Here is a 16,266-nt window from a genome sequence, read left to right as displayed (position 1 = left end):
GTCTCCATGTCCTGACGTCCCCTGATGTCTCTATGTCCTGATGTCGCCTGATGTATACATTTCCTGGTGTCTCTATGTCCTGATGTATCTATGTCCCGATGTGCCCTGATGTCTCTATGTCCTGATGTCGCCTGATGTATACATTTCCTGATGTCTCTATGTGCTGATGTCTCTATATCCTGATGTGCCCTGATGTCTCTATGTCCTGATGTCTCCTATTTCTGATGTGTCTATGACCTGATGTCTCTATGTCCTGATGTCTCTATGTCCTGATGTCTCTATGACCTGATGTGCCCTGATATCTCTATGTCCTGATGTCTCTATATCCTGATGTGCCCTGATGTCTCTATGTCCTGATGTCTCTATGTCCTGATGTCTCTATATCCTGATGTGCCCTGATGTCTCTATGTCCTGATGTCTCTATGTCTTGATGTCTCTAAGTGCTGATGTCTCTATATGCTGATGAGCCCTGATGTCTCTATGTCTGCATGTCCCCTGATATATCTATGTCCTGATGTCCCCTGATGTCTCTATGTCCTGATGTCTCCATGTCCTGACGTCCCCTGATGTATCTATGTCCCGATGTGCCCTGATGTCTCTATGCCATGATGTCTCTATGTCCTGATGTCTCTTTGTGCTGATGTCTTTATGTCCTGATGTCTCTATGCCCTGATGTGCCCTGATGTCTCTATGTCCTGATGTCTCTATGTCCTGATGTCCCCTGATGTCTCTATGTCCTGATGTCTCTATGTGCTGATGTCTCCATGTCCTGATGTCTCAATGTCCTGATGTCTCAATGCCCTGATGTCTCAGTGTGCTGATGTCGGCTGATGTCTCTATGTTCTGACGTCTCTATATCCTGATGTCCCCTGATGTCTCTATGCCCTGATGTCTCAGTGTGCTGATGTCTGCTGATGTCTCTATGTCCTGATGTCTCTACATCCTGATGTCCCCTGATGTATCTATGTCCTGATGTCTGCTGATGTCTCTATGTCCTGATGTCTCTATATCCTGATGTCCCTTGATGTCTCAATGTCCTGATGTCCCCTGATATATCTATGTCCTGATGTCCCCTGATGTCTCTATGTCCTGATGTCTCCATGTCCTGACGTCCCCTGATGTCTCTATGTCCTGATGTCGCCTGATGTATACATTTCCTGGTGTCTCTATTTCCTGATGTATCTATGTCCCGATGTGCCCTGATGTCTCTATGCCATGATGTCTCTATGCCATGATGTCTCTATGTCCTGATGTCTCTTTGTGCTGATGTCTTTATGTCCTGATGTCTCTATGCCCTGATGTGCCCTGATGTCTCTATGTCCTGATGTCTCTATGTCTTGATGTCCCCTGATGTCTCTATGTCCTGATGTCTCTATGTCCTGATGTCCCCTGATGTCTCTATGTCCTGATGTCCCCTGATGTCTCTATGTCCTGATGTCTCTATGTGCTGATGTCTCCATGTCCTGATGTCTCAATGTCCTGATGTCTCTATGCCCTGATGTCTCAGTGTGCTGATGTCTGCTGATGTCTCTATGTCCTGATGTCTCTACATCCTGATGTCCCCTGATGTATCTATGTCCTGATGTCTGCTGATGTCTCTATGTCCTGATGTCTCTATGTCTTGATGTCCCCTGATGTCTCTATGTCCTGATGTCTCTATATCCTGATGTCCCTTGATGTCTCAATGTCCTGATGTCCCCTGATATATCTATGTCCTGATGTCCCCTGATGTCTCTATGTCCTGATGTCTCCATGTCCTGACGTCCCCTGATGTCTCTATGTCCTGATGTCGCCTGATGTATACATTTCCTGGTGTCTCTATGTCCTGATGTATCTATGTCCCGATGTGCCCTGATGTCTCTATGTCCTGATGTCGCCTGATGTATACATTTCCTGATGTCTCTATGTGCTGATGTCTCTATATCCTGATGTGCCCTGATGTCTCTATGTCCTGATGTCTCCTATTTCTGATGTGTCTATGACCTGATGTCTCTATGTCCTGATGTCTCTATGTCCTGATGTCTCTATGACCTGATGTACCCTGATATCTCTATGTCCTGATGTCTCTATATCCTGATGTGCCCTGATGTCTCTATGTCCTGATGTCTCTAAGTGCTGATGTCTCTAAGTGCTGATGTGCCCTGATGTCTCTATGTCCTGATGTCTCTATGTCCTGATGTCTCTATATCCTGATGTGCCCTGATGTCTCTATGTCCTGATGTCTCTATGTCATGATGTCTCTAAGTGCTGATGTCTCTATATGCTGATGAGCCCTGATGTCTCTATGTCCTGATGTCTCTATGTCCTGATATCTCCATGTCCTGATGTCTCTATGTGCTGATGTCTTTATGTCCTGATGTCTCTATCCTGATGTCCCCTGATGTCTCTATGTGCTGATGTCTCTATGACATAATGTCTCTATGTGCTGATGTCTTTATGTCCGATTGTCTCTATGTCCTGATGTCCCCTGATGTCTCTATGTGCTGATGTCTCTATGACCTGATGTGTTTATGACCTGATGTCTCTATGTCCTGATGTCTTTATGGCCTGATGTCTCCATGTCCTGATGTCTCTATGTCCTGATGTCCCCTGATATCTCCATGTCCTGATGTCTCTATGTCCTGATGTCTCTATGTGCTGATGTCTCTATATCCTGATGTGCCCTGATGTATCTATGCCCTGATGTGTCTATGTCCTGATGTCTCTATGACCTGATGTCTCTATGTCCTGATGTCCCTATGACCTGATGTCTCTATGTCCTGATGTGTCTATGTGCTGATGTCTCAATATCCTGATGTCTCCTGACATATCTATGTCCTGATGTCCCCTGATGTATCTATGTCCTGGTGTATCTATGACCTGAAGTCTCTATGTCCTGAAGACCCCTGAGGTATCTATGTGCTAATGTCTCTTTGACCTGATGTTCCCTTATGTCTCTATATCCTGATGTCTCTATGACCTGATGTCCCCTGATGTCTCTATGTCCTGATATCTCCATAACCTGATGTGTTTATGACATGATGTCTCTATGTCCTGATGTCTTTATGACCTGATGTCTCCATGTCCTGATGTCTCTATGTCCTGATGTCTCTATGACCTGATGTCCCATGATGTCTCTAAGTGCTGATGTCTCTATGTCCTCATGTCTCTATGTCCTGATGTCCCATGATGTCTCTAAGTGCTGATGTCTTTATGACCTGATGTCTCTATGTCCTGATGTCTCTATATCCTGATGTCTCTATGTGCTGATGTCTCTATGACATGATGTCTCTACGTCCTGATGTCTCTATGTCTTGATGTCGCTATGACCTGATGTCCCCTGATGTCTCTATGTCCTGATGTCTCTATGTCCTGATGTCACCTGATGTCTCTATGTGCTGATGTCTCTATGTGCTGATGTCTCTATATCCTGATGTGTCTATGTCCTGATGTCCTGATGTCCCCTGATGTCTCTATGTCCCCTGATGTCTCTATGTCCTGATGTCCCCTGATGTCTCTATGTCCTGATGTCTCTATGTGCTGATGTCTCAATGTCCTGATGTCTCTATGCCCTGATGTCTCAGTGTGCTGATGTCTGCTGATGTCTCTATGTCCTGATGTCTCTACATCCTGATGTCCCCTGATGTATCTATGTCCTGATGTCTGCTGATGTCTCTATGTCCTGATGTCTCTATATCCTGATGTCCCCTGATGTCTCAATGTCCTGATGTCCCCTGATATATCTATGTCCTGATGTCCCCTGATATATCTATGTCCTGATATCCCCTGATGTCTCTATGTCCTGATGTCTCCATGTCCTGACGTCCCCTGATGTCTCTATGTCCTGATGTCGCCTGATGTATACATTTCCTGGTGTCTCTATGTCCTGATGTATCTATGTCCCGATGTGCCCTGATGTCTCTATGCCATGATGTCTCTATGTCCTGATGTCTCTTTGTGCTGATGTCTTTATGTCCTGATGTCTCTATGTCCTGATGTCCCCTGATGTCTCTATGTCCTGATGTCTCTATGTCCTGATATCCCCTGATGTCTCTATGTCCCCTGATGTCTCTATGTCCTGATGTCCCCTGATGTCTCTATGTCCTGATGTCTCTATGTGCTGATGTCTCCATGTCCTGATGTCTCAATGTCCTGATGTCTCTATGCCCTGATGTCTCAGTGTGCTGATGTCGGCTGATGTCTCTATGTTCTGACGTCTCTATATCCTGATGTCCCCTGATGTCTCTATGCCCTGATGTCTCAGTGTGCTGATGTCTGCTGATGTCTCTATGTCCTGATGTCTCTACGTCCTGATGTCCCCTGATGTATCTATGTCCTGATGTCTGCTGATGTCTCTATGTCCTGATGTCTCTATATCCTGATGTCCCTTGATGTCTCAATGTCCTGATGTCCCCTGATATATCTATGTCCTGATGTCCCCTGATGTCTCTATGTCCTGATGTCTCCATGTCCTGACGTCCCCTGATGTCTCTATGTCCTGATGTCGCCTGATGTATACATTTCCTGGTGTCTCTATGTCCTGATGTATTTATGTCCCGATGTGCCCTGATGTCTCTATGTCCTGATGTCGCCTGATGTATACATTTCCTGATGTCTCTATGTGCTGATGTCTCTATATCCTGATGTGCCCTGATGTCTCTATGTCCTGATGTCTCCTATTCCTGATGTGTCTATGTCCTGATGTCTCTATGACCTGATGTCTCTATGTCCTGATGTCTCTATATCCTGATGTCTCTATGTGCTGATGTCTCTATATCCTGATGTGCCCTGATGTCTCTATGTCCTGATGTCTCCTATTTCTGATGTGTCTATGTCCTGATGTCTCTATGACCTGATGTCTCTATGTCCTGATGTCTCTATGTCCTGATGTCTCTATATCCTGATGTCTCTATGACCTGATGTCTCTATGTCCTGATGTCTCTATGTCCTGATGTGCCCTGATGTCTCTATGTCCTGATGTCTCTATGTCCTGATGTCTCTATGTCCTGATGTCGCTATGTCCTAATGTCTCTATGACCTGATGTAGCTATATCCTAATGTCTCAATGTGCTGATGTCTCTATATCCTGATATGCCCTGATGTCTCTATGTCCTGATGTCTCTATGTCCTGATGTCTCTATGTCCTGATGTCTCTATGACCTGATGTGCCCTGATATCTCTATGTCCTGATGTCTCTATATCCTGATGTGCCCTGATGTCTCTATGTCCTGATGTCTCTATGTGCTGATGTCTCTATGTCCTGATGTCTCTAAGTGCTGATGTCTCTATATCCTGATGTGCCCTGATGTCTCTATGTCCTGATGTCTCTATGTCCTGATGTCTCTAAGTGCTGATGTCTCTATATGCTGATGAGCCCTGATGTCTCTATGTCCTGATGTCTCTATGTCCTGATATCTCCATGTCCTGATGTCTCTATGTGCTGATGTCTTTATGTCCTGATGTCTCTATCCTGATGTCCCCTGATGTCTCTATGTGCTGATGTCTCTATGACATAATGTCTCTATGTGCTGATGTCTTTATGTCCTGATGTCTCTATGTCCTGATGTCCCCTGATGTCTATATGTGCTGATGTCTCTATGACATAATGTCTCTATGTCCTGATGTCTCTATGTCCTGATGTCTCTATGACCTGATGTGTTTATGACCTGATGTCTCTATGTCCTGATGTCTTTATGGCCTGATGTCTCCATGTCCTGATGTCTCTATGTCCTGATGTCTCTATGTCCTGATGTCCCCTGATATCTCCATGTCCTGATGTCTCTATGTCCTGATGTCTCTATGTGCTGATGTCTCTATATCCTGATGTGCCCTGATGTGTCTCTGCCCTGATGTGTCTATATCCTGATGTCTCTATGACCTGATGTCTCTATGTCCTGATGTCCCTATGACCTGATGTCTCTATGTCCTGATGTCTCTATGTGCTGATGTCTCTATGTCCTGATGTCTCTATGATCTGATGTCTCTATGTCCTGACATATCTATGTCCTGATGTCCCCTGATGTATCTATGTCCTGGTGTATCTATGACCTGATGTCTCTATGTCCTAATGTCTCTTTGACCTGATGTTCCCTTATGTCTCTATATCCTGATGTCTCTATGACCTGATGTCCCATGATGTCTCTATGTCCTGATGTCTCTATGTCCTGATGTCTCTATGTCCTGATGTCCCCTGATGTCTCTATGTCCTGATGTCTCTATGTCCTGATATCCCCTGATGTCTCTATGTCCCCTGATGTCTCTATGTCCTGATGTCCCCTGATGTCTCTATGTCCTGATGTCTCTATGTGCTGATGTCTCCATGTCCTGATGTCTCAATGTCCTGATGTCTCTATGCCCTGATGTCTCAGTGTGCTGATGTCGGCTGATGTCTCTATGTTCTGACGTCTCTATATCCTGATGTCCCCTGATGTCTCTATGCCCTGATGTCTCAGTGTGCTGATGTCTGCTGATGTCTCTATGTCCTGATGTCTCTACGTCCTGATGTCCCCTGATGTATCTATGTCCTGATGTCTGCTGATGTCTCTATGTCCTGATGTCTCTATATCCTGATGTCCCTTGATGTCTCAATGTCCTGATGTCCCCTGATATATCTATGTCCTGATGTCCCCTGATGTCTCTATGTCCTGATGTCTCCATGTCCTGACGTCCCCTGATGTCTCTATGTCCTGATGTCGCCTGATGTATACATTTCCTGGTGTCTCTATGTCCTGATGTATTTATGTCCCGATGTGCCCTGATGTCTCTATGTCCTGATGTCGCCTGATGTATACATTTCCTGATGTCTCTATGTGCTGATGTCTCTATATCCTGATGTGCCCTGATGTCTCTATGTCCTGATGTCTCCTATTCCTGATGTGTCTATGTCCTGATGTCTCTATGACCTGATGTCTCTATGTCCTGATGTCTCTATATCCTGATGTCTCTATGTGCTGATGTCTCTATATCCTGATGTGCCCTGATGTCTCTATGTCCTGATGTCTCCTATTTCTGATGTGTCTATGTCCTGATGTCTCTATGACCTGATGTCTCTATGTCCTGATGTCTCTATGTCCTGATGTCTCTATATCCTGATGTCTCTATGACCTGATGTCTCTATGTCCTGATGTCTCTATGTCCTGATGTGCCCTGATGTCTCTATGTCCTGATGTCTCTATGTCCTGATGTCTCTATGTCCTGATGTCTCTATGTCCTGATGTCGCTATGTCCTAATGTCTCTATGACCTGATGTAGCTATATCCTAATGTCTCAATGTGCTGATGTCTCTATATCCTGATATGCCCTGATGTCTCTATGTCCTGATGTCTCTATGTCCTGATGTCTCTATGTCCTGATGTCTCTATGACCTGATGTGCCCTGATATCTCTATGTCCTGATGTCTCTATATCCTGATGTGCCCTGATGTCTCTATGTCCTGATGTCTCTATGTGCTGATGTCTCTATGTCCTGATGTCTCTAAGTGCTGATGTCTCTATATCCTGATGTGCCCTGATGTCTCTATGTCCTGATGTCTCTATGTCCTGATGTCTCTAAGTGCTGATGTCTCTATATGCTGATGAGCCCTGATGTCTCTATGTCCTGATGTCTCTATGTCCTGATATCTCCATGTCCTGATGTCTCTATGTGCTGATGTCTTTATGTCCTGATGTCTCTATCCTGATGTCCCCTGATGTCTCTATGTGCTGATGTCTCTATGACATAATGTCTCTATGTGCTGATGTCTTTATGTCCTGATGTCTCTATGTCCTGATGTCCCCTGATGTCTATATGTGCTGATGTCTCTATGACATAATGTCTCTATGTCCTGATGTCTCTATGTCCTGATGTCTCTATGACCTGATGTGTTTATGACCTGATGTCTCTATGTCCTGATGTCTTTATGGCCTGATGTCTCCATGTCCTGATGTCTCTATGTCCTGATGTCTCTATGTCCTGATGTCCCCTGATATCTCCATGTCCTGATGTCTCTATGTCCTGATGTCTCTATGTGCTGATGTCTCTATATCCTGATGTGCCCTGATGTGTCTCTGCCCTGATGTGTCTATATCCTGATGTCTCTATGACCTGATGTCTCTATGTCCTGATGTCCCTATGACCTGATGTCTCTATGTCCTGATGTCTCTATGTGCTGATGTCTCTATGTCCTGATGTCTCTATGATCTGATGTCTCTATGTCCTGACATATCTATGTCCTGATGTCCCCTGATGTATCTATGTCCTGGTGTATCTATGACCTGATGTCTCTATGTCCTAATGTCTCTTTGACCTGATGTTCCCTTATGTCTCTATATCCTGATGTCTCTATGACCTGATGTCCCATGATGTCTCTATGTCCTGATGTCTCTATGTCCTGATGTCTCTATGTCCTGATGTCCCATGATGTCTCTATGTGCTGATGTCTCTATGTCCTGATGTCTCTATGTCCTGACGTCCCATGATGTCTCTATGTCCTGATGTGTCTATGTCCTGATGTCTTTATGACCTCATGTCCCCTCATGTCTCTATGTCCTGATATCTCTATGACATGATGTCTCTATGTCCTGATGTCTCTATGTCCTGACGTCCCATGATGTCTCTATGTCCTGATGTGTCTATGTCCTGATGTCTTTATGACCTCATGTCCCCTGATGTCTCTATGTCCTGATATCTCTATAACCTGATGTGTTTATGACATGATGTCTCTATGTCCTGATGTCTTTATGACCTGATGTCTCCATGTCCTGATGTCTCTATGTCCTGATGTCTCTATGACCTGATGTCCCATGATGTCTCTAAGTGCTGATGTCTTTATGACCTGATGTGTCTATGTCCTGATGTCTCTATATCCTGATGTCTCTATGACATGATGTCTCTACGTCCTGATGTCTCTATGTCCTGATGTCTCTATGGCCTGAATTCTCTATGTCCTGATGTCTTTATGACCTGATGTCTCCATGTCCTGATATCTCTATGACCTGATGTCCCATGATGTCTCTAAGTGCTTATGTCTCTATGTCCTGATGTGTCTATGTCCTGATGTCTTTATGACCTCATGTCCACTGATGTCTCTATGTCCTGATGTCTCTGTCCTGAAGTCTCTATGTCATGATGTCTCTATGTCCTGATGTCTTTATGACCTCATGTCCACTGATGTCTCTATGTCCTGATGTCTCTATGTCCTGAAGTCTCTATGTCATGATGTCTCTATGTCATGATGTCTCTATGACCTGATATCTCTATGTCCTGATGTCTCTATATCCTGATGTCTCTATCTGCTGATGTCTCTACGACATGATGTCTCTATGTCCTGGTGTATCAATGACCTGATGTCTCTATGTCCTAATGTCTCTTTGACCTGATGTTCCCTTATGTCTCTATATCCTGATGTCTCTATGACCTGATGTCCCATGATGTCTCTATGTCCTGATGTCTCTATGACATGATGTCTCTATGTCCTGATGTATCTATGTCCTGATGTCTCTATGTCCTGACGTCCCATGATGTCTCTATGTCCTGATGTGTCTATGTCCTGATGTCTTTATGACCTCATGTCCCCTGATGTCTCTATGTCCTGATATCTCTATAACCTGATGTGTTTATGACATGATGTCTCTATGTCCTGATGTCTTTATGACCTGATGTCTCCATGTCCTGATGTCTCTATGTCCTGATGTCTCTATGACCTGATGTCCCATGATGTCTCTAAGTGCTGATGTCTCTATGTCCTCATGTCTCTATGTCCTGATGTCCCATGATGTCTCTAAGTGCTGATGTCTTTATGACCTGATGTCTCTATGTCCTGATGTTTCTATATCCTGATGTCTCTATGTGCTGATGTCTCTATGACATGATGTCTCTACGTCCTGATGTCTCTATGTCCTGATGTCTCTATGGCCTGAATTCTCTATGTCCTGATGTCTTTATGACCTGATGTCTCCATGTCCTGATATCTCTATGACCTGATGTCCCATGATGTCTCTAAGTGCTTATGTCTCTATGTCCTGATGTGTCTATGTCCTGATGTCTTTATGACCTCATGTCCACTGATGTCTCTATGTCCTGATGTCTCTGTCCTGAAGTCTCTATGTCATGATGTCTCTATGTCCTGATGTCTTTATGACCTCATGTCCACTGATGTCTCTATGTCCTGATGTCTCTATGTCCTGAAGTCTCTATGTCATGATGTCTCTATGTCATGATGTCTCTATGACCTGATATCTCTATGTCCTGATGTCTCTATATCCTGTTGTCTCTATCTGCTGATGTCTCTACGACATGATGTCTCTATGTCCTGATGTCTCTATGTCCTCATGTCTCTATGACCTGAATTCTCTATGTCCTGATGTCTTTATGACCTGATGTCTCCATGTCCTGATGTCTCTATGTCTTGATGTCTCTATGACCTGATGTCCCATGATGTCTCTAAGTGCTTATGTCTCTATGTCCTGATGTGTCTATGTCCTGATGTCTTTATGACCTCATGTCCACTGATGTCTCTATGTACTGATGTCTCTATGACATGATGTCTCTATGTCCTGAAGTCTCTATGTCCTGATGTCTCTATGTCCTGATGTCTTTATGACCTGATGTCTCTATGTCCTGATGTCTCTATATCCTGATGTCTCTATCTGCTGATGTCTCTACGACATGATGTCTCTATGTCCTGATGTCTCTATGTCCTGATGTCTCTATGACCTGAATTCTCTATGTCCTGATGTCTTTATGACCTGATGTCTCCATGTCCTGATGTCTCTATGACCTGATGTCTTTATGACCTCATGTCCCCTGATGTCTCTATGTCCTGATGTCTCTATGACCTGATGTCTTTATGACCTGATGTCCCCTGATGTCTCCATGTCCTGATGTCTCTATGACCTGATGTCTTTATGACCTCATGTCCCCTGATGTCTATATGTCCTGATGTCTCTATGACCTGATGTCTTTATGACCTGATGTCCCCTGATGTCTCCATGTCCTGATGTCTCTATGACCTGATGTCTTTATGACCTGATGTCCCCTGATGTATCTATGTCCTGATATCTCCATGACCTGATGTCTTTATGACCTGATGTCCCCTGATGTCTCTATGTCCTGATGTCTCTATGTGCTGATGTCTGATTTCTTTTACTGTATGTTTCTATGTTTTTATGTTTTGTATATAGTAGTTCCGTGTCTAGATGTTGTCGTATGTCTAGATGTATATAATGTTTCCATGTCTAGATGTTGTCCTATGTCTAGATGTATATAATGTTTCCATGTCTAGATGTTGTCGTATGTCTAGATGTATATAATGTTTCTGTGTCTAGATGTTGTCGTATGTCTAGATGTATATAATGTTTCCATGTCTAGATGTTGTCCTATGTCTAGATGTATATAATGTTTCCGTGTCTAGATGTTGTCCTATGTCTAGATGTATATAATGTTTCCGTGTCTAGATGTTGTCCTATGTCTAGACGTTTTAGGGACTATAGATGGAAATGAGCTATTAGCTAAATGTTTTCTCAGTGCTCTGAGACATGTTTCTGTTGTGCATTATAAGTGCCAAATAAACATAATAAATAAATACATGTAGGCAACTTCACCTGGACTGACCTGTTCTATGTTAACCCCAGGTGCAGGTGGAAAATTAGTCTGTCTGTGGAAGTGAGGCTCTGCAGAGTAACCTGCATGCCATATGGCTGAGTCAGAACCAGATAGCTGCAGAGTAACCTGCATTCCATATGGCTGGGTCAGAACCAGATAGCTGCAGAGTAACCTGCATGCCATATGGCTGAGTCAGAACCAGATAGCTGCAGAGTAACCTGCATTCCATATGGCTGGGTCAGAACCAGATAGCTGCAGAGTAACCTGCATTCCATATGGCTGGGTCAGAACCAGATAGCTGCAGAGTAACCTGCATTCCATATGGCTGAGTCAGAACCAGATAGCTGCAGAGTAACCTGTATTCCATATGGCTGGGTCAGAACCAGATAGCTGCAGAGTAACCTGCATTCCATATGGCTGGGTCAGAACCAGATAGCTGCAGAGTAACCTGCATTCCATATGGCTGGGTCAGAACCAGATAGCTGCAGAGTAACCTGCATACCATATGGCTGAGTCAGAACCAGATAGCTGCAGAGTAACCTGCATTCCATATGGCTGAGTCAGAACCAGATAGCTGCAGAGTAACCTGTATTCCATATGGCTGGGTCAGAACCAGATAGCTGCAGAGTAACCTGTATTCCATATGGCTGGGTCAGAACCAGATAGCTGCAGAGTAACCTGTATTCCATATCGCTGGGTCAGATCCAGATACAGTTGAAGTTGGAAGTTTATATACACTTAGGTTGGAGTCATTAAAACTCGTTTTTCAACCACTCCACAAATTTCTTGTTAACAAACTATAGTTTTGGCAAGTCGGTTAGGACATCTACTTTGTGCATGACACAAGTCATTTTTCCAACAATTACTTAAAGATAGATTATTTCACTTATAGTTCACTGTATCACAATTCCAGTGGGTCAGAAGGTTACAAACACTAAGATGACTGTGCCTTTAAACAGTTTGGAAAATTCCAGAAAACGATGTCATGGAATTAGAAGCTCCTGATAGGCTAATTGAGTCAATTGAGTCAATTGGAGGTGTACCTGTGCATGTATTTCAAGGCCTACCTTCAAACTCAGTGCCTCTTTAATGGACATCATTGGAAAATCAAAAGAAATCAGCCAAGACCTCAGAAAAAAAATTAGAGACCTTCACAAGTCTGGTTCATCCTTGGAAGCAATTTCCAAACACCTGAAGGTACCATGTTCATCTGTACAAACAATAGTACGCAAGTATAAACACCATGGGACCATGCAGCCGTCATACCGCTCACGAAGGAGACGCGTTCTGTCTCCAAGAGATGAATGTACTTTGGTGTGAAAAGTGCAAATCAATTCCAGAACAACAGCAAAGGACCTTGTGAAGATGCTGGAGGAAACAGGTACAAAAGTATCTATATCCACAGTAAAACGAGTCCTATATCGACATAACCTGAAAGGCCGCTCAGCAAGGAAGAAACCACTGCTCCAAAACTGCCATAGAAAAAGCTAGACTACGGTTTGCAACTGCACATGGGGACAAAGATTGTACTTTTTGGAGAAATTTCCTCTGATCTGATGAAACAAAAATAGAACTGTTTGGCCATAATGACCATTTTTATGTTTGGAGGAAAAAGGGGGAGGCTTGCAAGCCGAAGAACACCATCCCAACAGTGAAGCACGGGGGTGGCAGCATCATGTTGTGGGGATGCTTTGCTGCAGGAGGGTCTGGTGCACTTCACAAAATAGATGGCATCATGAAAGAGGAAAATTATGTGGATATATTGAAGCAACATCTCAAGACATCAGTCAGGAAGTTAAAGCTTGCAAATGGGTCTTCCAAATGGACAATGACCCCAAACATACTTCCAAAGTTGTGGCAAAATGGCTTAAGGACAACAAAGTCAAGGTATTGGAGTGGCCATCACAAAGCCCTGACCTCAATCCTATAGAAAATGTGTGGGCAGAACTGAAAAAGCGTGTGCGAGCAAGGAGGCCTACAAACCTGACTCAGTTACACCGGCTCTGTCAGGACGAATGGGCCAAAATTCACCCAACTTATTGTGGGAAGCTTGTGGAAGGCTACCCAAAACGTTTGGCCCAAGTTAAACAATTTAGAGGCAATGCTACCAAATACTAATTGAGTGTATGTAAACTTCTGACCCACTGGGAATGTGATGAAAGAAATAAAAGCTGAAATAAATCATTCTCTCTACTATTATTCTGACATTTCACATTCTTAAAATAAAGTGGTGATCCTAACTGACCTAAGACAGGGAATTTTTACGAGGATTAAATGTCAGGATTTGTGAAAAACTGAGTTTAAATGTATTTGCCTAAGGTGTATGTAAAATTCCGACCTCAACTGTAGCTGCAGAGTAACCTGTATTCCATATGGCTGGGTCAGAACCAGATAACTTTACAGAGTAACCTGCATTCCACATGGCTGAGTCAGAACAAGGGGTAGGGGCCAGGCCCAGGGGTAGGGGCTAAGCCCAGAAGTAGGGGGCAAGCCGAGGGGTAGGGGCCAGGCCCAGGGGTAGGGGCCACACATGTGCCCTCCATCAACAGCCTGTTTTGACTGACCTGAGCGTAAACATATGAAAGTACCCATAAACACACACACACACACACACACACACACACACACACACACACACACACACACACACACACACACACACAGACCACCTGGTTGATGTGTTTGAGTTTGTCGATGATCTGGGAGATGACTGGTTCAGGGGCTTTGATCTTAGGGTCAGGGCCATGAGGGTGAGAGCGCTTCACACCTGGGACAGGAAACCTGGAAAGACAGAAAAAGAAAAGAAAAATTGAGTTTGCATCAAATCAATTTTTGAAAAGCTGCCTTGTTCTGTTTGGTGTTTCATAAATCACATGAATGGTATGGTGAACAGTACTTTTGACTACACTCCACAGACTAGTGTCGAATATGAAGCTCTATCGCCATCTAGTGTTGATAAGACGAATAAACGCTCTTCAGACAGGATTTTTAACAATTTAGAAACAAATCACCAATAACTCAAGCTGCATTCATAAGTCAATAATTGAACATTATGTGTAAGATAAGATGTGATGCATGTTCATACGTCATACCCCAATCTATCCTCCAGTCAGTTTACTATGTAGAGTCGTGATAACATTTGATTTGATTTGATAGCCTGAATCACAGAATGGAAAGCCCCAGTTCCAGACGGATAAGATCCTGCAGAGGCGTAGTCGGAGGTAGGTAGGTGGAGTAGGGAGAAAAACATGTTGGAACTCTTCCTCTGTGTTATACTGTACTGAAGCAGTCCAGGTTGGAACACTTCCTCTGTGTTATATTGTACTGACAGAGCCCAGGTTGGAACTCTTCCTCTGTGTTATATTGTACTGAAGCAGCCCAGGTTGGAACTCTTCCTCTGTGTTATATTGTACTGACAGAGCCCAGGTTGGAACTCTTCCTCTGTGTTATATTGTACTGAAGCAGCCCAGGTTGGAACTCTTCCTCTGTGTTATATTGTAATGAAGCAGCCCAGGTTGGAACTCTTCCTCTGTGTTATATTGTACTGAAGCAGCCCAGGTTGGAACTCTTCCTCTGTGTTATATTGTACTGAAGCAGCCCAGGTTGGAACCCTTCCTCTGTGTTATATTGTACTGAAGCAGCCCAGGTTGGAACTCTTCCTCTGTGTAATATTGTACTGATGCAACCCAGGTTGGAACTCTTCCTCTGTGTTATAATGTACTGAAGCAGCCCAGGTTGGAACTCTTCCTCTGTGTTATATTGTACTGAAGCAGCCCAGGTTGGAACTCTTCCTCTGTGTTATATTGCACTGAAGCAGCCCAGGTTGGAACTCTTCCTCTGTGTTATATTATACTGAAGCAGCCCAGGTTGGAACTCTTCCTCTGTGTTATATTATACTGAAGCAGTCCAGGTTGGAACTCTTTCTCTGTGTTATATTGTACTTACAGAGCCCAGGTTGGAACTTTTCCTCTGTGTTATATTGTACTGAAGCAGCCCAGGTTGGAACTCTTTCTCTGTGTTATTTTGTACTGACAGAGCCCAGGTTGGAACTATTCCTCTGTGTTATATTGTACTGACACAGCCCAGGTTGGAACTCTTCCTCTGTGTTATATTGTACTGAAGCAGCCCAGGTTGGAACTCTTCCTCTGTGTTATATTATACTGAAGCAGCCCAGGTTGGAACTCTTCCTCTGTGTTATATTATACTGAAGCAGTCCAGGTTGGAACTCTTCCTCTGTGTTATATTATACTGAAGCAGCCCAGGTTGGAACTCTTCCTCTGTGTTATATTATACTGAAGCAGTCCAGGTTGGAACTCTTCCTCTGTGTTATACTGTACTGAAGCATTCTCCCAGGTGCTGTCGTGCTCTCTGCTACGCCTGGCTTTAACCCTTTATGAGCCAAACTCTGATGCTATCAGCATGTCAACCTTGGAGAATGGCCCCACACACGCAACCAGACAGGTGTGTTTAGACAGCTGAATAGAAAAGGAACACCCCCCCAAAGGAATGAGAAACTGATTAAAGGATGACTGGCTCACACAGACTAAGGCATAGCTAGCTGCCTGTGCACCATCACAATAAGGGTGAAAATGATTGATGTTATCTTACAGTATATCCTCTCATAGAGAGCTGTCACGCATGCTCCCGCTCTCCCTCTCTGGCGCTCGAGGGCGCAAGGCTGCGCTTCATTACGCACACCTGTTACCA

At 44.0% G+C, this 16,266-nt stretch overlaps 1 protein-coding gene across 1 annotated transcript in view; it reads right to left on the bottom strand.

Moving 5' to 3' along the window:
- Nucleotides 1-16,266, bottom strand: part of gpc3 (glypican 3) — a 495,734-nt gene that overhangs the window by 190,526 nt on the left and 288,942 nt on the right. Inside the window, exon 6 of the mRNA XM_045724105.1 lies at nt 14,229-14,340. Within this exon, the coding sequence (XP_045580061.1) occupies nt 14,229-14,340 (112 nt within the window). The remainder of the gene's footprint in view (nt 1-14,228; nt 14,341-16,266) is intronic.

This window comes from Salmo salar, chromosome ssa09 (genome assembly GCF_905237065.1).
Source record: "Salmo salar chromosome ssa09, Ssal_v3.1, whole genome shotgun sequence".
NCBI classification, from domain to species: domain Eukaryota; kingdom Metazoa; phylum Chordata; class Actinopteri; order Salmoniformes; family Salmonidae; genus Salmo; species Salmo salar.
The sequence above is the reverse complement of the archived record's forward strand: the minus strand, read 5'-3'. Positions and strand labels throughout refer to the sequence as shown.